At 44.9% G+C, this 21732-nt stretch overlaps 1 protein-coding gene across 1 annotated transcript in view; it reads right to left on the bottom strand.

Annotated features, from left to right (window-relative positions):
* Positions 1–21732, bottom strand: part of TMEM237 (transmembrane protein 237) — a 145019-nt gene that overhangs the window by 122907 nt on the left and 380 nt on the right. The window contains exon 2 of the mRNA XM_069613942.1: positions 20145–20201. Within this exon, the coding sequence (XP_069470043.1) occupies positions 20145–20201 (57 nt within the window). The remainder of the gene's footprint in view (positions 1–20144; positions 20202–21732) is intronic.

The raw sequence follows: 21732 nt of genomic DNA on the forward strand, positions 1-21732 counted from the left end.
CTACCTCAGGGGCAGCCACTGCACCAGAGGTAACATTAATAATTTCAATCTCTCTCTGGGGGCAAGGCTTCAGAGGCAGTGCAGGTAAAACATGCGTGGCACTCCACTTATGAAAGCGCCTAAGCACTGTCTGAAGAAGCCTTTTTTCCATTGCAGATTAGTGTGAAGTTGTTGATGGGCTGTTCTTGTGTGGGACTGGAAAGGACCTAGTTCCCGGTCACCAGCTTGACCAGGGAATCATGGAAACAGAACTTTGAGACTTTCCCACACAGAAGAGCTAGAACTCTGAGACCTTTTACATCTGCATGTGAGACTTCCTAGTTTTGGCTTTCATTTGCTGATGCCTAATTTACTTCACTTTCTTAGGTACTTCATTTTGATTCATACATCAAAAGGGGCCAGTTTGCTCCAGTATTTAAACTGTGATTCCAATCACCAGTTCATAGATTCTCTTTATTTTATCTGTTAGGCTGATGAGAAGTGCTGCTAATTTTATATCGTTTTAACCTTTCTTAAAATACCCCTTTTTACCTGTGTATGCTTCAGTAATTCTAGGAATTGAGTAATTCAACTGTGCTTTTGAAAATTAGATGTGAAATTGAAATAAGTTTGTAATTTGTTCTGCTCCGTGTGCCTTTCGCCGTGTAAGCACGCCTAGCATCTTTGCTAAACGCGTTAGCAGCTTCCACTCGTATTTAGAGAGGAAACTGCAAAGAACTACAAATCCCATCTCTTTTGTAGTTCTGACGTGTATTTAACTTCATGTCAGGCGCATAAGCGCCGGCGCGTAGGGGCCGGTTTGCTCCGGTTCGCTACAGGCGAGTGCCTAGCCTAGCAATATCCCTGTTCTCTCTTTCCTCTATGTGATATTAGTCATGCCCGTAAAACACTACACTCAAATAGAACTTGTATCTATGATTCAAAGGAATCGTAGACTACGGCTACAGGCAGAAGCCAATTGCCTTTTCAAAATGGAAAACTTCTCTCACACCACACTTTGCGGAGTAAACAATCATGCGCTCTCTAGTACAACACATGAGCACCATATTACTGACTTAGCTGACTGTGCCAACACAGCCACACTACAAGGGGAACACACACCAACAAGTGTAAATAATCAACATCCCCCAACTCATACAAATGATACTACTCTCAAATGCGGCCTCTTGAACACACTTTCCATGGTACTGCACGCAACAGAGATTGCTGACAACATCATAGATAATAACTATGATCTTCTTGTCCTAACCGAGACATGGCTTCATGATACAGCTTTGCATGCTATAGCTCTTGCTACTCCAGCAGGATATAAGTGCCTACATGTTGACCGCAAGTCTGGACATGGAGGTAGGGTTGCGATTATTTTTAAATCTTCTCTAGATTTTTATATCTTATCCTCCCCTCAAATTCATTCATGCGGAGCAATCCAACTTAAACTTAATACGGACTCAACTCACTCTCTGAGCCTAATAATTATCTATAGACCCCCAAGAGAAACTCCTCTTTTTGAGGAACAACTGCTAGCCCTCTATTACACCCAGTGTAACTAACATAGATCCATGCCCATGGTCCGACCACCTCCTGGTGCACTTTGCACTAGCACTAAAATTTAACCTTACTTCGATAAAAACCAGTAGTATAACTGAATCAAGTAATGTAAAAAATATTACAGCTGATACATTTAAAAATACTATACAGCCTCTGTTACCCCCCTAGGAGGTAATCTATCCTTGGAAGACTTTACCATCGCCTTTAGAAATGCAAGTAACAAGGCCTTTGATATCCTTGCCCCTCTCCGACAGGAAAGAAGTAAGAAGAAGCAAGGTTTTAAACTTCAGCTCACACCCGATATAATCTCTGCCAGGAAAAATAAACGGAGATGTGAATGCCAGTGGCACAACCACCCATCCCCTTCAGCCCTACTGACCTATCAAGTCGCAGCCAGAGAATACAAACGTCTTGTGCTGGAGGCTAAACAACTGTCTCTCAATGACAGAATTGAAAAATTCCTATCTTTCCTACCACACTTTTTAAGGAATTTGCTAACAAACACCCTTACTCCGTGGGTAACAGTTAACCGCTCTTTTCAGGAGGCTGTTGTTCCCATCAGCATAACAGAGGCATGGATCACCCCTCTACTTAAGAAGGATAACCTTAATCCTCTGATACCTGAGAATTATCGTCCCATTACTAACGTTCCCTTTATACTTAAAATATTGGACAAAATAGCCTATGCCCAGCTGGAGAAATCTGTCGAAAATAATAACATTCTGGCCAGGGAACAGTCCGGTTTTAGAGCCAATCATGGAATGGAGACGGCGCTATTAGACCTTAAGGCCAATATAACAGAAATACTTGAGGAGGGCAATTCTGCTCTACTGCTCTTGCTGGATCTTTCCTCTGCGTTCGACCTGGTCGACCATGAATTACTAGCTGAAAGACTCCAAAAAACCGGCCTAGGCTCTCCCGAAGCAGTACGCTGGCTAAAATCATTCCTGGGCCCCAGAAATGCGTGTGTCGCGAAGGGATCTTTTACATCTCTAAAAATTCCTGTGACACGTGGTGCCCCTCAGGGATCTTGTTTATCTCCATTACTTTTTAATATTTACATCAAATGCCTATGTGACTTGTTAAAATCAATGAGCATACAATTTGCTAACTACACCGACGACACGCAGATAGTGATTAAACTATCTGGGGTCTACAAGGACGAATTGGCTACTGTAAATGAAATCTATGATACTATTAAAAAATGGATGGCTCTTAAATCTCTCGCCTTAAATGACAAAAAAAAACAGAGTTGCTGGTTATCAGTACACCGTTTAGGCATAAAAATATGGACTCAGATTACAAAGCTTTCGTAATTGGCGGTAACAACATTCATGTATCAGACTACGCAAAGACGCTGGGAGTCTACTTTGATACTCATCTGACATTTCAGAAGCATGTATCTTACCTCAAGTCATCATGCAGCTTCTTCACACATCTCCTATGGCAAATACGACCATATTTGTCCGAAGCCAATAGAGCATCCATTGCAGCAGCTATAGTTAATACCAAGTTAGACTACTGCAATAGCCTCCTGATAGGAAGCTTCTAAAAGAAACATAAGGAGTCTCCAAACTAAACAGAACGGAGCTGTCCGAGCTGTATGCGGCTTAAGTCGTCAAACTCACATTACAGAGCATAGAAAAAAGGTACACTGGCTCTCTATTGAGCAGCGGCTTAAATTCAAAGGATTAGTAATAGTTTTTAAATGCCTCTCAGGCAAAGCCCCGAAATATCTAAAAACTAGGCTCCAGATAGCGCTTCCTAAGCGTACGCTAGGCTCAAACAGTCTTCTACTACTGGCACAACCACATACCCTCCTGAAGAAATTGGGTGAAGCAAGTTTTGTGGCCTGGGGTCCAAAGAACAGGAACACAATCCCTCTTCATCTCAAACAGTCCACTACACTGCAACAATTCAGAAAACGCCTTAAGACCTTTCTTTTTGATGTCTAATCTCCACATGGTGCCTTAAGATCACTGGCTACCCCTCAGGACCTGTTAGTCTTCATGATTCATGCCGTCTACTTTCTTCTCTCCTCTCTGGCGCTTAAGTATTATGTGTTTGTATATGTTAATGTAAGCACCCTGAGACCTTTGGGTGAGTGATTGCGCTATATAAGAAATTCCTTAGTTAGTTACATTATTTTTATTTGAGCATACCGATTGGGGTCTTATTATTTCTTTTACATATTTGTTTTCAGTGTTCTCTCTTCTAAAGTGCCACCTATAAGCTGCAACTATTGTACTTGAGTAGTTAGTTTACACTAAATGAGACAAGAGCGTGCACATGGTCGAATTTATTTGTAATCATCGCCTCTGCGTGTACAGGAGCATTAGTTGGCTTCTCTCGTGCAGGACGAACAAGAATCCAATCTTGGCATACACGTTATGTCATTACAGCCCCATCTAAAGCCCTAATCATGGGCCTCCTGCTTGAGGAAAACAAGCAGCCTGAAGATGTTGATGAAAGCCACGGTAGTGGTTAATGTTATGTGGGCCCACTGTCTTCCTATGTATTTTCGTTCACTCCATTGCTGAATTCAGATGTTTCGCATTCTCCAATTGGCTGTGATGTTCCCTGGTTTCATTTTGGTTTATTTGAATTGTAATTGATTGGTATTTTGTACAGTGCACAAATCCAAGCAAGTAATTTCTCAACGCATAAAGCAAAGAAGGGAGGGAAGGGTACACCAGTGGGTGCAAGGATGGGTGGGGTACACAGTTGGCTAATGGGAGTTGATAAAAAGAGCCACAACTTTCTAGAAAACAAATCAGCTTAAATAGCTAGGAACAGCAAGGTTACAAGAGGACATATTCCAAACACTTTAAGGCAGTAAAAACGCGTTTCCTATGATGAATCGACATTAACCTAAAACAGTGCAAACACTATGGCCCTCATTACGACCCAGGCGGTAAGTTACCGCCTGGGTCGTACCTTTACCACCATGGCGTAAACTACGTTTACGCCATGGTGGTTGGCGGACTTACCGCCCCATTCCGAGGTTGGCGGGGCGGTAAGTCCCCAATCCCCATTTACCCTTCCCCATTCCCATTTTTGCCCCATAGGGCATAATGGGAGTGGGGAAGGCGTTAATTACGCCACTGTAAATTACGGTGGCGTAATTAACAACATGGTCCCTTAGCGCCATGGATTTTAACACCTGCTAAAAGCAGGTGTTAAATCCTCCATGGCGCTAAGGGACCTCGGAATCAGGCGGTAAGGGTCGGCGCTGTTTACGCTGCCGTAAACCCCTTACCGCCTGGGTCCTAATGAGGCCCAATGTGTCCTCTCAGCTGAAGAGGCAGTCTCTCCACCCACGCCTGTTGGCGGGTTATCATATAAGATAGGAGTTCTCTCACCCGAATCTTGATCGTCGGATATGTAAGGAAGGGATCAGCTCCCGCATTGTTTCGCCCCTCAGAACCATGATGTATTCACCACTACTGCCACATCCTTTGCTTTACTGTAGGACTACCAGTTCGTATTACCCGGGGTCAAGTTTGTGTTGAACTCTGAAGGAAGCTGTGTCATCCCCACTTATCGCGTGCCCCGTGTTCTGTCCCCTCCTCCCTCGTGGCAGGAAGGGCAACAATGAATGTAAAAGGACTATTGCATGTATTCTCAAGCCGAAATGTGTTACAGGGATCTAAATGAAAATCAACTTATCTATCAGGCCTACACATTGAAGCATTTAACTGCCTTCTCCTACAAACACATTTAAGGCCAATATAAAACGAGGGTACTTTTCCCCATATTTTATAGGCAGCTAGCAATGAGCGTAATTAAAAAATATTATGACCTTAAAAGACCCGCTTCAGAGAAAGTAGTATTAGATCTCCAAAGTAAGGAAGTGGCAGAGGTAGCAGCACTCTGCTGTAGGATTCTGCCATGCTTTTTAGGGGTGCACAACAACCTGAAGTGAGAAAAGTGTGTCCCAGCTCCGCTTTTTAGGAAACCACACATCAAATAGAATGTGTGAGTGTTGTTTTCACACCAGAGGTTTCAAATTGTGCAGCTTGGGACCCAATAACCAATAACCTTCCCAAAAGGGTGTAGGGTCTAACGTGTGCTACTGTTGCACTACCGACTTCTCTCTTAACATCCTATGATACGAGGCTGCAAGAATGTGGATTCCCCCAGACCCAGTATTAGTAGCTCTTTCCATAAAACACGCCACTTTTCTTTCCAGATGTACTAATATAGGGAGGTGGTTCTGTAAACTGGGGGCTTACTAATGCATTAATGAGCAGGCTGAGCATACCCAATGCAATCTGGGCTGAGACCACCAGGCATACATCACCAAGTACTGGCAGCAATCCCCAGTCAAGACAAGGCTTCCTTCCAACATGTACTGCTGGAGGTGAAAGGCAATGCAGGGTAGATAGGTTGTAGGATGGAGGGGGCGGCGTGTTCAGGCTACTCATGCCGTGAAAAATCATGGGAACAAGATGGCCGACAAGAAGACCTGGAGAAGGGTTTATTTATTCCTGTGATGTTAGTAAGCTGGTGCAGTGAGCAGCACTGAGGCCACCACAAAAAGCCTATAGTGAAGTGATGGTGGGGTATTTGTTTATCCGCCAGCTCAGGAGAGGAGCGCCATCAACAGCATCTGCGTGCAGACAATATGTGCAAACCCAGTTATTCTGGTTCCTGGAAGAGCAGACGTAATTCGTGAAGCGAGGCCTACGGCAGACAAGTCATTGATGTCAGATATACGGGGCATTCGTTCTGGGGAAGACAAAGTGACTAACCTGGACAAGCGGAGAACAACCCAAAGGACATTGAACCAGGGGAACAGCTTCCAGAACACTGCAGGAGTCAAGCAACCTAAAGCCCAAAATGTTACTCCCACTTGAAAGATCTAGTGTGAGAGGAGGCTGAGGACCTGAGTACTAATCACTGACCAGCCGTAATTAAAGGGTTGACCCTGCTGAATGAAATCCAAGTGATGGGGAAGACGAAGTGACTAACCTGGTCAAGCAGAGAACAACCCGAAGGACACTCAAGAGGGTGACAGCATTACCTGAGCAAGCATGCCAAACACCGCAGGAATTAGGCTCCAATCAGGGCTCAAGTCGAAGGTACATGCGGGTGGACGGAGCCCCCCGCCCACTTTTTTCAGAGGGCTGACGCAGTTCACCCAGGTATTTTAGAGGCGTGTGTAAAACAAGAATCAAAATACTGCAACACACTCTGCAGAGATTTGAGGGCTGACGGTCCCACCCTTGTGCAGCCACGGGTCTTTGGTTTTTGTCTCTCAGCGCTAGAAAAATTTCTCGTCTTTTGTAAAGTTCAAATTGAACAGACACAAATAAAAAAAAAAAAAAAAAAAAAAAAAACAAGAAACATTGATTGACTGTCTTTTTTACACCAAACTCAGGACTCGCACCACTGTCGCCAGGTCCGCAGGCCAGGTACTTCACCACTGCACCATCTAACCTGATGAAATACACTACACAACTAAAGGTGAAATGCCTGTTCCAGGGAAAACATTGGTATTGGTTCTTGGAGTTTAATACATGCACACCTTTTAACGTTTTCAAAGCACTATTAGAAGACAAATAGCCTCCCTCAGTTTTTTGTGCATGTTGATTTTATGGAAGGCAAATGCCATCCGTCCTGTGCAATTTGGATGGTTATGCAAAGCCAATTGAATGACATTTTTTCGCCTGGATATGCTAATTTCTTGTGACACCACATTCCATTGGTATGCTAATGAGCACCCCACTATCTTTTTTTTACGACTTGACCCCTGCGCACCATAGAGCCAAAAATGGTACCCCAGTCCTATTGGAAGACATAGTAAGGGAGGCGGCTGAGTGCCTGGGTGCTAATCACTGACCAGCAGGAATTGCAGGGAGGAGCATGCAGACCGAAATCAAAGTTATGGGGAAGACTTGAGCAAAGCCAGTAGAGCAAGAATGAGTCAGCAGAGCCCAGGTGGAATACTGCATATTGCGGTGGGAGAAATTACCTGAAGCACCTTGTCAAAGAAAAATCCGTAAGTCTTTATGAAACTGTGCGGCATGCTGGGAAAGGGAGTCCTAAAACCCAGACCGAACTGGGCCATAATCATTGCTTGAAGCGCTGCATGCTGGGAAAGCGAGTGGTAAAGGCCAGAGCTAATTGAACCACAATTCATTGCTCAAAACGCTGCATGCTGGGAAAGGGAGTCCTTAAGCTCAGAGTAAATGGAAATATTACTGATTGTTTAAAACGCTGCCTGCTGGGAGAAGGAAGTCTTAGAGCCCATTTAGAACAGAGAAACTATTATTTCCTTAAGTACTGTATACTTGGAAACTGAGCCAAGAAGTCTAGAGGAATCTGCAAAGCGTTCCATTAATTGAAATACTGCATACGGTTAAGCAAAGTCTTAAACTCTAGAAAAAAATCGAGAAACTGGTCATTGTTTGAAACACTGTATGCCTGGTACTGAGTATGCTCCCAGATGAAAACCTAGAACATTGAAAACTCAGGCCAGTGAAGACTCAGCTCAAAGACGAGCGACACATGTCACAATAGCAGAAATCTAAAAAATAAAGCTTATTGTTTAACTTTTATATGTGCAGTTTGTCTTTGATATTGAGTTTGTAACATTCGAATCATGGGAATGGTATCCACAAGACACAATTACAAAAGGTGAGCAAAACAGCAGCAAAATAAAAGAGAATAATGCAGTTATCAGGTAGACCTCTTGAAAACCATGGCTGTATAATACATGTTTAAGTGGGTAGGAGTCTTGCTGACAATATACTACAGGTAATGTTTCACTAATACTGAAAGATAACATCATTTTGTGACACTGAAATACATTAAATACACATCATAAAGCAGTACAACTTTCAGGAATGGTATCCTAGCCCTGATTGCTTCCAGGTACTTGCATTGTATGAAAGAATTTATGCTGTGTGATTAAAACTAACGTACCTCTCGTTCCAAATGCTCTTATTGTGAACTGCCTGAAATTGACTAAGACATACGTGGAGAAAAAAGCATTCTCGTTTTTGTTTTTCTTCTTGTACTAGAGCAGAACGCTCCGTTCAAAACTACATTTCCCAGGCTCCCCTTGGCTGCTCAAAGAAATATCAGGCGCTTCAACGCCGCTTCTGGGCCAAACCGGTCCACGTCGTTGCGCCAACGCGTCCACCAGACCAATTGATACTGTGCCCATTCTCTCCTCAGTCCGAGGGAAAGTTACATATATTGACATTGAGCCTGCTCCTAGCTACATTTTACAGGTTTCTTGGTTCTACATCTACTTTCTTTCCTTACAAGTAGACCTTCATCTCTGTGTTGAATAATGGGATTTCCCACAGAACTGAGCCTGCTTCCTGCGGCCCGAAAACTGGGCTGCAAAACGATTGTACAAACATACATCTCCGATACACTGGCCTCTATCACCAACAACAAACTAACTAGAGTCAGGGAAAATAGTGGCCGCAACATTGAGACCGTTACCATGAGAGCCACAATCCCTCCATCTCATACTTTACCTCTCGATTATTCAACTAAGATTCATAGGGAGTCAGAGGCAGGGAATCTGGAGCCGCTGGAGTGCTCTGAAACTAACTATTGTTTACACACCCTCTTGGATGAATCTGAAAATGGACATGCTGACATTCCCTGCTTGGTGTCTGAGAGCTTATCTAATCACGCCATCCCACACTTTACGACTCCAACCATTTTAGCAAGTCGCAGCGATCCCCCTCACAAAGGTCCCCGATAACGCAAGTCCTATTACAGCTCCTCATAACGCATCTATACTTAAACTGGTACTCCTGAACACTCATTCACTTTGCAAAGATGCTTGTAACATTCATGACCACATCATGGAAGAGGATGTCGACGTGTTGTGTTTAACAGAAACCTGGCTAAGTGAATCCTGTGGCCCCAAAATATGCTTAGCTACTCCACCAAGGTATAACCTCTTCTACAAACATTGGGAACAGGGTAAGGGAGGGGGCGTTGCAATTTTGGCTACAAAAACACCTACAACTCTTTGAAGCCCCCATAAACTGTCTAAGATGTGAGACCTTATTGCTAAAGCTTGCCCCTCACGCCAACAGTTGTATAAATATTGTCTTGGTCTATGGTCCACCGTCCAGTATGCCAGAGTTTTATGAGGACCGAGCCCGCCTCATAGCGCCCTTTAACAAACCTAACAGTGCTACCATTCTGTTGGCCGATCTAAATCGCTGGTCAAAAGACGACCTTGACAAAGAGGCTCTTGACTTTGAAAAACAACTTAAAAACATGGCCTTCACCATACATAACACTGAGGTCACTGACTCAGGAGGAAAAATCCTAGATTGGGTGGTATCAAGAAACATTGCAATGGAATCACTGATACCAAGGCATGTATATGGTCCGATCACTCTTTTGTAAAAAGTGTTTGAGTGAGCTTCCTGGTAAAATAGAGAGGACACATAATCCACTCAACAGAATAGTTAGTCGTAACCTGAACAGAATCAACCCAGAACCCTTAGACCAATGTATTAAATGAATCATGGCCTGAACTGCAGACACTGATTCCCCCGACGTACTGGTACAGGACTATAGTTCACAATTGAACTCTGTCCTGGACAAAGTGTCCCCTATGAAATCTAAGGCAGTTATAGACAATTTGAAACATCAGAGATGGTTCAACTCGACCCTCACCACACTGAAGAGGGAGAAAAGACAGGCAGAGCAAGTTTGAGAAAAGAACAGATCAGAAGAGAATAAACTAGCCTGGAATCAGTTACAACATTAAGAACTCCAGAAAACTCTTGGGAGATATATATAGAAATCTCGAGAAGGCATCTGATGAAGATTGCAGGGAAATCCAATCTGCTTTCTGGGACAAAATTGACGAGGCACCAGGCAAAATAAGCTCTAATGCCAATATCGAGAATTGGCTGGAATATCAGATGTCTATACAAATGGAAGGCTCTCCCTTCATTTTCAACACTATAACAGAAACAGAGATGGAAATCTTCACGAGAAATATGCGCCCAACCTCATGTATGGGTGTTATTGTTCCCTCGAAACTGATCCTGGCTAACTTCAAAATCTTTGTCCCGTTCTTGGTGCGTTTTGTAAACGCATCATTTAGATAGAATTTAGTACCTGACGCTATCACACCATTGGTCAAGAAACCAGGCATATGTCTGACAGATCCAGGTAATCTACGCCCCATCACACTCACTCACTTTCTGTTGAAAATCGTGGATAAAATAGCTACATCCCAACTTCTAAAACATGTGGACGTTTCAGGTATTCTCCACCCAAATCAATCAGTGTTTAGGAGGAACCACGGAACGGAAAGCGCTCTCCTAGATCGTCAGACCAATATGTTGGATGTGCTGGAGAAAAGTGGTTCAGGGCTGTTGATTTTACTGAATCTGTCGGCCGCCTTCAACCTGCTACACCATGCATGCCTGCTGGCATCGCTAGCCACCCTGGTAAATTGCTCAGTCTATGCCTCAGACTGGATCTGTTCCTTTCTGCAAGACAGGTGGCCTAGAGCGTGCTGGGGTGAACCTAGCTCAGAACCAGAATTAAATACACTGTGGCGTCCCTCAGGGGGAATGCTTATCCCAGTCACTGTTCAACCTATACATCAGACCTCTCTGCAATCTGTTGACATCTGGGGGAATCCATTTTACAAACTTTGCTGACAACACTTAGAACAAAGATGATTCCGGCAGGCTAGAACACATCTACGGGCTAGTCAAAGCCTGGATGTCAAAACACTGGATGTGTTTGAACTGTAAAAAAACGAACTGATGATTTTCAATTCTCCACAGGTCAGAGACAAACTTGCTCCTGAATATGCCAGTATGGCAATTGAAGGGAACTGTATAAAAGTTGTAAAAAAATTTAAAACTTTAGGAGTCCATTTGGAAGCATCCCTAAGTGCGGAAACGCATGTGGACGGAATTGTGTTCAACTCTCAATACCACCTCAGAGAGTTATGGCATATCAAACCTTTCTTATCACCAAACAACTGTAAGATCTTAGAGCCATTATCATGTCCCGCTTGGACTACTGTAACACGTTGTTGATTGGTGGCAACATAAACTGTGTAAACAGACTCCAGGTCCTTCAAAATGAAGCAGTTTGCATGGTCTGTTATAGTCCAAGAAAAGACCATGGGCCTCATTACCTGTGTGCCAGTCCGGTAACAACAGTGCTGGTAAGCCTGCCGGCACCATTGTTACCAGACCGGCACACTATGGGTCTGCCTGCCGGAGTTGCTGTGCCCGGCAGGACTGACCCTGCCGGGCACAGCGGCCACAGTAGCTAGACCTTTACGGAAGCACCGGCACCGTTAATAACGATGCCTGTGCTTCCGTGTTCCCCATTCCCATAGAGTCCTAACGGACTCTATGGGAATGGGCGTTTACAAATTACCGGCGCCTGACTTCCCTGAATGCTGGGGTTGTAATTCCCCCAGTGTTACCGGGAGATCAGGCGGCAGTGATTTTATTCAGGTCTGGCGGCAACCTGCCAGTATCACTGGTAGGGTTACCGCCAGACCTGTAATGAGGCCCCATGTCTCTGTTGCTAGGAAGAATCTCCACTGGCTGGCAGTCAAGGAGAGAATATGCTTTAAGGCCCTCTCCCTGGCCCACAAATGCATTTACGGTGGCACAGTGTATGACCCCCCCAAGATCCCTCCGCTCAAGTAATTGTGGGTACCTTGTCATCCCACGTAGTACGCAAGCAAGACGAAATGGGCGCTCCTTCCTTATTTTAACAGCACATGCCTGGAATGCCTTACCTTCGGAGCTGCAGCTGGAAAAACACCTGGTCGCTTTTCAAAAAAGGCTGATGATGCTCCTCATTGAATAAACTCACCCTATCGTTTTCCCTACCAGGGATGCTTTCCTGATATAGCTTGCCTTGGTCAAGCTTGGCTAACATTGATTCGGTTGTTGGTCCTTGTTGTCCCGTGCTCTATGTCTTTTGTGTTTACGTGCGCCCAGATGCCTGCGGGCTGTCGAGTGGTTACCATCTCAGACTGAGGCAACCCTTAAGTTTTCCTTGGCTCACCCGGTGGTGGCTGTGGTACAGCAGTTAAGGCCAACTCTTATTATGGGAGAGGGGCAGACAAGAATAAGGGTTAACTGTGATGGGACGTCACCTTCAAGAACCCCCTCGGACTTGGATTGATGAGTCAAGGGTATATATATCAGTAAAAAAAACTTTGTTAAAGCGACGTTATGCTTAAGTTGCGCTACTAAAAACCTATGAAATTCACTAAAAAAACTTTGTTAACAGGATGTTATGGTTCGAAGTAAAACTGAAAAACCCTTGAAATTCACCAGTTATGGTAAGCTAAGCAACCATAACTCGCGCCACCACTGTGCACTGCTAACACTAACACCCAGGACATCAAAGATGACATCAGAAATGACATTGATGTCCGCGAACATGACGCTACGGATTAGCCAATCGGTATCTTGTCCATGGAGCGAACAGGGAAGTGTGTGCGTGGACATATATATTACTAATTTTTTCAGATGTACTTTTTGGTCGTTTTAAAGAAAACTACTGGACGGATGGCACCAAATTTACAAAAGCACGCTTTCGGGACCAAGCTCCTGCCGCAAATTTTGTGAAAATCCGTCCAGCCGTTTGGGCAGTAGAAGTGCACAGTTTTTCCCCCATTCACTCTATAGGAAAAAAAGACGTTTTGGGACCCACTCCCCTATAAATTTCCCCCCCCTGGACCAAACATCACAAAAAATTCACAGTGGCCCACACACTTTTTTTGCAAAGTTTGGTGTGGATTCGCCCAGGGGGAGCGTAGTTATAAGCCGCCCAAAAAGTGCTCTTCCTATGGAAACAGCAACTTAACCAGAACTATACGGCCACTACCGTGGCCGTGTAATATATAATATAATATAATATAATATATATATATATATATATATATATATATATATATATATATATATATATATATATATATATATATATTTGTGAAAATGTGTTTGTATGCTCAGGGTTGGCTCCAGCCCCATAACAGTTGGGGGGCTGAAATTGTGGCCCAAGGTCAGCATACCAGTCTGGGGTGTACTGGCAATAGTGACATTTGACCAACCCCACCCATTTGCCCTGCACAGGGGGGGAGCAGAGTCTGGCCCTGTGCTATCAGTATAGGCGATTTCGGGAGATTGCTGATTTTGCGATTTCTCTAAAATAGGAAGTTATGACACAATAAAACATAAGCAAGGCTATAGCTGACCCCCACGTGAATGTAAGCTAGAGACCCATGCAACGCTGGGTGGTACCGCTAGTTGAATATAATTCCTATGGCTTAGCTAAGGTACAAGGTGTTATATATAGATATATATATATGTGTGTGTGTATCTTTCCATCTCTCTTTCTCTCTCTCTTTTTCCGGTGTCACTTGCTCTGCGCACGCAGTCTCTCGCATGAGCCTCTCCCACAATGGGTCCCAAGATGTTCTATTCCCCTCCACGTTACTTTCCCTCTGATCTTACACTCAGCCTTCTTACCTCCACCCTCTGATGCTACTTCCCATCCTGCTTTTCAATTTCTCCACTCACTACTACCTCCTACTATTAATTTACGATGTTACCTTTCTTCCCTCTCTTCTCCTACCTCACCTCCTTGGCACTTCTGCCTTTCCACTACTGCTATCACTTCTACAACTACCTTTACTCCACCACTGCTTCTCACTACATCTGTCTCCTCTACTACTACTACTTAAACTACCTCTATACCACTACTACCACTTCTCCTCTCTGTACTCTCACTATCACAATCTACTACCACACCCTATTCACTCTTAGACTACCTCTTACTACTTCTACCACTACTGCTAACACTACCTCCACTTACAACTACTACCACTTCCTCTCTCTACTCCTACTATACCACTACTACACTCACTTCTCACTCCCACGCACAACCACTCCACAGACCACCTCTCCAATAACGTCCACACTCCTTCCACGCTCTCCTCCAATGGTCACACAGAGATCCAACTACAACCCACCATATCTATCCCCACACGCACCCTTAAATATCCCACCCCTCCCAGGATTGGCCAATTTACCCTAGCCAATCACTTACTTGCTTGAGGGGGTGCGATGGGGAAGGGCTTGGGGAGGACTGATTAGGGCTTGTAAGCCCTATCCCCTTTCTACACAGTCCTGCCGTATTTCTGACATGGGCAACGTTATGGCCCATTGGGAACTGTTGCTCCCTGCCATGAAGGACTTTCGTGCAGGCCTTTATTAAAAAACATTTCTCGTGATGTAGTAGGGCTTCTATAACTGTGCTGGACCCCCGGAGACTGTCGTGCCCACAGGTTATTTCCTTTAGTGTCCCTGGTGGCCTAGTGGTGTCCTTTTAGCTGTGGGCTCCCTTGAGGCCGTTGTCTAAGACACCTCCCTCATGGTTTAGTGGGGTTTCTTGGTGCGTGGGCTCCAGCGGACTCGGTCTACTGGAGCTGCACTCCTGAGCTAGTTATTGCATTGGGATGCAGCTCTCCTGCTGCCCTGTTTTGGCACCCTCTGGTGGTGGCCTCATTGGGGCTGGCTATGCCCCCTCCTCTCCTTCCGCTGAAGGAGTGTCCACGCTGGCTTCCTCGGCAGCGTCCAGCAGGTTGCTGTGGTGCCAGCTGGCTTTAGCGGCCAGTATCTCCCGCTGCAGAGTCAGAGTCGCATGTTACTCATTGGTTTCTAGCCTCTCCATCAGTCCTGCCTCTGCTTCTTGTCTTGGGGCACAAATTGCCTTCTCCCCAGGTAAGGAGGGGTTGGGAGAGGATCCGGCACCCATTCCGGCACCAACAGTGTTGTTGGGGGTCAGCTCTCTACCTCACCTAACAAGGCCTGGGGTGAGGCCTCGTCACATACCATAGTATTGCTCTAAGTAACGGATTGTCCACATAACAGTACATGCTTTATAACGTGTCAAAGTTAAGAAAGGTGTTGGTGCAGGGTACAGGCTAAGTAATTCAAATGCAGAAAAAAGCTGGGAGCGTTCTTGGAACAGAACCCTAGTTGTTAATGTCTACTGTAAAGTCAAAGGCCACCTGGGACCTTGGGATACCAAGTTTTACAGCTTGTACCCCAGGCATACCGAGTGGCAGGGACATGTTTTGGTTCAAGTGGGGGTAAAGGGCTCCTCATTAGGCAACCTTCAATACCATTTCACTACTTCGACCACCCCAGGCACTTCCTTAGCTTCACCAATGAGTGTATTTTAGGACTTGTATTGGATTAACCAGAATTCAGTTTCCTATAGGAAATAGTAGAATAACAGACTTCTGATTGCATGTGCAGGATACTGGCCCCAATACTGCACAATCCCCAGTAGTATTCAAGACCCCATGTTAGAAATAGGATCAATGTTATAGACAAGACTGTGTCTTGGATGCTCTTGCGACAGCAATCTGCAGTTGGGTATCTTTGGCAAGTTCTAACTGCTGCCTGTCAATGTTCAGCTCCTGGCAAGGTTCACAGTAGCCTTTCCTGTTTTCCATTGGTCCAGTGGCAGTTTCAGTGCAGTTGATGGTCTTCAAGCAAGAAACGCTGCAGCAGAGCCATTGGTGATGCTGCTGTGCCAAGCAATTATCTGGTTAGCTGGAGATGCAGGCCCGGTGCTGGGTCCATGCAGTGGTTGTCCAGTGGAGTCCACTCAGGTAGGGGATGAATTCCTCAGCGTCCCTAAATTGCTTTTGGATTTCTTCAGGATTGCAGTTTGATCTCAATTTCGAGTATCGCCCACAGACATCAGGCTCTTTCGAGTGCCGCTGCTGTTGATGTCCTCTATGGGCTTCAATACACGAAGAGTGCCAATGTTAAAACAGGTGAAACTGAACAAATACCACCCACCACATCACCAGGTCAGGGTATTTACAGGGAGACTACCACAGGGGGTAAACACAATCTGAAGAAAATGTGGAATACTGCCATGTAATACCTCAAATGTTTACCACGTCCCAAGACATTGAGGTCAAATGTTAAAAAACATTCCTTGAAGTTTTAAAAGATTTTTCCTGTAGTAAATGAAAACACTAGCACTGCCCTTCACTACATGAGAACAATGTCTGCACAGGGACTGTCGCTGGCCGAGGGATCAACTTGAGAAACATATAGGTTGCAACAAAAATACTTTACTCAATTTAAAAACATTGGAGTTGGAGCAAGGAGACCCGCAACAGGGTTAACCAAGACACTAATATATTTCTGTATAATAGTACAAGGTCCAAGGAAAGCACACTTCATTTTGAGGCATATTAAAAACCTGGTCTAAGGTAGGACCATGGTCCGGATCCAAGTTTTCTTGTTCAACTCAGTTCAAATTCATGGTTCCAAGGCCCTAAATGCTTCACACAAAGTAATTTACAGTTCTTGAGTAATGCAGTCACTCAGTTATTGTGGGGTCTTCAAGGCCCCATACCCTTCCACAGAGGTTGCTAGCCAATGTTGTCCCTCCTGGGTGGTGTGAGAAACCTGAAGGTGTCTCCCTGACTAGTTTCCGGGGGTCTGTCATCCAGGTGGCTAGGGCACAGCCATCGCTATTGGGTCCAGTTCCTGGGGGTGGACCATGAGGGAGGATCACCTGGATGGGAGGCCCTTGGGGAGTTGAAGTGGGACACTGATGTGTGAGACACAGTATTCCCCTTCTTATAACATTTTCTCCAACCTACTACGTAAGATACTCAAAAATTTTAACCCGCCCCCCCCACTTCCGACGGGAACACTTCCGCATATCACAAAGGACGACGGACTAAAACTCAAGCTATTTACCTGACATGTCCCAACACCAGGGTCAGGCAAAGTCAGGCAATTGACCAGCAACACACACCTGACAACCCTTTCCCTTCCCCACTGAGATAAAAAGTGGACCACAAGAGCGCAATACGAGCAAGGCAGACCGCACGATGTGAAAGCTAATTCAGCATGGCAGTTCAAAAGGAGGAGAAAGATGGCGCATACCGAGAGGGTGACAAGGACAGAAGCGACCATGCCGACCATGGCCCTTGAAACTCTGGGCAATTACCAGATTGTTGAAACTACCATTACCATTAACAGAAGGCTTGGGATAGGCGAGAAGGGGTCAAAGTGGTCATACAGGGGCCTTGTAAAATCCTCAGTAAAGTCGAAAGTCTTTGACTGACAAATGATTGCGAATCTAGGGGAAGTGAATTCTGCATCGTAAGAGTTGAATAAGAAAAGGTACGATTGACAAGATTGGCAAGAGTGAACTCGAACGAGGGATGCCAATAAGGAGGGGCTGAAGACTAAAGCCCCGAAGTACAGTGTGTTGACAAGAGTAAACCCGGCTGAGGGATGTCCACAGTGATCTGTTCAAAAGGATATTGAGATTCAAGAAGGGATCTGCACCCGGAAGAGGTGGATGCAAGGGTGAAAGACATCACCCACTGTGCAAGTAGAAAGGTACTTTTGTTTATTATTTCTGAATACATCATGTCCACGGCGGCAAGAGACTTTTTCGTAGAAAAGAGACAACCAATTGCAGAGAACGGAACTGTTAGCTCGTGCTGGGAAAACTCGAGCGTGCTCTGTGCCATGGAATCCTACCTTAACCCGTGCTTAAAATGTGGGGAAGGGAGACCAGACTACAGCATCCTGACTTATCATTTGTGAACACTCCCTTCTTTCTTATGAACATTACATCCCACACTTCTTTTTGTATTTAGCGTAAGGATTGGCAATAGGTTTTTCTTCGTATAGGCTCTTTAATTTGACAAGACGCCACAAGGACTGCCTTATTTTTGTTTGATGGTCGAAGCTTGCTCCCATCTTAGATTTAGGTTTAGATTAGGCGTTTTTCCAACCTACCTTTACAGTTTAATAAACACCCTGGAACTGTGATTACTTGTGTCTGTCTTTACTGTTGCCACTATGAGTTCCTTATACTGGGCGGTGGTCGCTTGGCTTCCAGATAATAGTCAATGACCTCCCAGAGTGGATTTTCAGGCTGCAGTCATTGTTATGGCACCTCAGCCAAGGGCAGTGTGGAGAGATCTGAGCTAGTCACTGGCTCAGGTCAATCAAGAACCCACCATAGGCTCTAGCTTCTTGGTGAGCCCTATTGGCCTGGTTCTCACACAACTCTACTGGCTCATGCTCCCAGTGAGCCCCCTGCACAGATTATGAATGAGCCTTTCTGGCTTAGCTATTCATTTCTCTAGGGCTTCCACCGTGGCCGCACTGGTCTCACCAATTGCCTCCCAACACCTCCTTTAGCCATTGGCCTGCTTTGCAAATACTGGGTCTGTTTTGGACCTCTCTGTCCATGCCTTTATCCTCTCTGACCCTCCTGTGTTTGGAATCTTCCCTGCCTCCGAATTCCTTCTCCTCTCCAGCCATACTTATTTTGGTAACTGCAGTTACTGCTGGTGGTAATAGGTACAAAGAAGTCTCCTAAAGCTGTAGTGAGGACCTCAATGTCAGATCTGCCCTGGGAGAATAGCTTTCCTTAAAGCAGTGGTTAATAGTGAATTTGCAACATAGTTTTGCACGTTGGGTCAAGGTAAGATACTGCCAGATTGAGATTCTCTGTGGTCATTACAAGACTGGTGTCCGCAGATACCAAGAAGAACTCTGACCGTGAGCACAATTTTTAGAATAGTGCAGGGACCAGAAGAGCGTTCTCACAATTCCTCTTTGGGTTGGTATCTTCTTCTGTGCTTTGGAACTCGCCTGGTTCAGCACATTAAGGATGCAGTCCCTCAGGTAATATGGGAGATTAGAGCATGTGGGTTAGGGGGGGGACCTCAGCACCCAATCACAGGGTCTCAGTCTCACTTTATTTGTGGGCATCCAAGCACTAGTTAGCTGCCACAATCAACTCTTGAGGCTTTTTCCTCAGATCTCTCTCAGGTGTGGACTCAGATTTGAAATCAGACACCAATCACAAGCAGGCCACATCATGTTTTGGGAAATGTTGGCATCATTTCCAGACACAGGCAGTAGCTATAACAATACATGGCAACATTCTTATCGTACCCACTCTCTAAGGGACAGTGTTTGTCCTCTGGACTCGGTCAGGGGCCATGTAGGCACACAGCAAAGAGCCACACTAGAATAAAACAATGGCTGCCACATCCAATGATGTCCATACATGATGCTCTGTGAAGATAACTGCACAGATTAACAGTGCCTATGAGACACCCGGACCCTTGGGGGTTTTATGGTCTCGTAGGAACGCAATCACTATTTGTGTCCTTGCTTAGGCTACAGATGAGGGCTCACCTTTACACCAGTCAGGAAAAAATAACTTTCAGGTACTAGTGCAAGAGGGTTAGGGTGGAACTTTTGGTTTCACAACATCTGCAGAAAATATGAAGCAATTGTGCTGACAGAATCAATGTAATGAAGTTGCAAGACACTTAAAAGTCAGTTTGATAAAATGTGCACAAAAACCGTCTGTGTTTGAATCCAGTGAAGACACGTGACAAGGATAATATCTAAATGTGTTTACCTGTGAACTTTATTTTACATGCAAAGAGTTAAATAATAATATAATTTGAGTAATCTAAACATTCTTTAAAAACAAGATTTACACCTCTTATGAAGCCACAAACTGCCCCTGAATCTCACCTAACGTGTTGCTTGCTTTGAGTTTCTTCCTTTTGGCACGGCCCGGTGGAGCTTCATCTGCAAATCACAAAAAGAACAAGGTTACTCAGCATACACACATTCAAATGTATGATTCCTAGCTAGTGTAGCCCCCACAAAGGGATTAGATATCATAGCATGTTATAACATAATCCACTACACCAGAGAGAAATCCCACTACCCTTTGGTCGCTTTTCCACATTACAATACTCAAATATTGAGATTTTACCAGACCTGATGATCATTGAACCCTACTTCACATGCTTTAAACCTAGTTCTAAACCTCTGTCCCTCCTTAGGCCCCACACCCTCTACTGGGCTTGGAATGTATTGATTCCTTTCAAGGTTGTCAGTCTATTGGTAGACTTAGTTTCCTGTTGAACAAGAAATACTCAGCTGTTGCAGGTTGTACATGAGAGAATTTACCAACAAATCTGAGCAGGACTTCAAGGGCCAATGCCCCCATTCGCTCAAGGCTGTGCCTAGTATTAAAATGGAAGGAGGGTGTGGATTTTACAGTTCTGCAGACCGCAAACCTTAATGTATTATGCCGACTATATGGCAGCACACAATGAAGTCTGTAGGAGCCCAAGGAATGTTTGTCCTCAGAGGAACCACTTCTGAGCAGCAGCCTGGCAGAAGGTAATGGTTGTCAGCACAGCGCGGGCCTAGCCTTGGTGTGCGTTTCCAGATTAAGAGTCCTTGCAGGGAAGCAAGTGCACTAGCAGTCTGTAAAGGGGGAAGTATTGATTTTCCACTCCCTATTTATGATTCCCAGTCATCATGGAGGCACTCTGGACGCCAACCAGACTGTAGGGCAGTCTTTCTCAGAAGAAGTATCCCTAGACAAAGTATCCACACTGGCCTAAGTGGCAGATTCAGGAGTTCATTAATAGAAATGGCAGTCAGGTTTACCTCTTTTTGACTTGAGGCCTATTCAATGTCAGACTCGTTGGAATCACATTCTTCCCATAATTGAGGAGAACTGTGCATGTCTGAAAGACCTAAAACATCTTCCCTGCAAATGGCAATATTGAGCTATACCCTATCCAACAAGCTTGCAAGTAGATTTTTGAGTTAGCCAATGTGTACTCAACGTGACCCAATCTGGTGGTCAATACATATAGAGTGCGGGAGGTATGACGTTCTGCAATCCCCATCAAGATAACATGGAAAAAGGCAGACACTCCTAAAAGAGGTTGCTACACTGAAGAGTGAGGAGGGTAGCTGATGTTGATTCTGGTCTATTCTTAGGAAGGTTCAAAGCTCCCCAAATAGCAAAGGGGTGGGGTTCCATCACCCGCTAGCTTTTTGGTGTTTTGGGCTTTAGGGTGGCCCAAACCCATTTCCTCAATCTGAACTAGTTGTAGGCTTTCCGGGTCTCATACTCGATTACTAATTCTAGTAAAAAGTTCAGTGAGACAGGTCAGTGCAAGTAGCCAGCATGGAACGCTACAGACGGATCTCTTGAGTATGTCAGAGAATTTGTTGCAATTCATCTCCCTTAGCCTCTCTGAAATGACCACAGTCTCCCTGTCCCAGTCTTGTTCCTTCTCCCACTGTCGAACTT

The sequence above is a fragment of the Ambystoma mexicanum genome, chromosome 9 (genome assembly GCF_040938575.1).
Source record: "Ambystoma mexicanum isolate Mex_15411 chromosome 9, UKY_AmexF1_1, whole genome shotgun sequence".
Lineage (NCBI taxonomy): Eukaryota > Metazoa > Chordata > Amphibia > Caudata > Ambystomatidae > Ambystoma > Ambystoma mexicanum.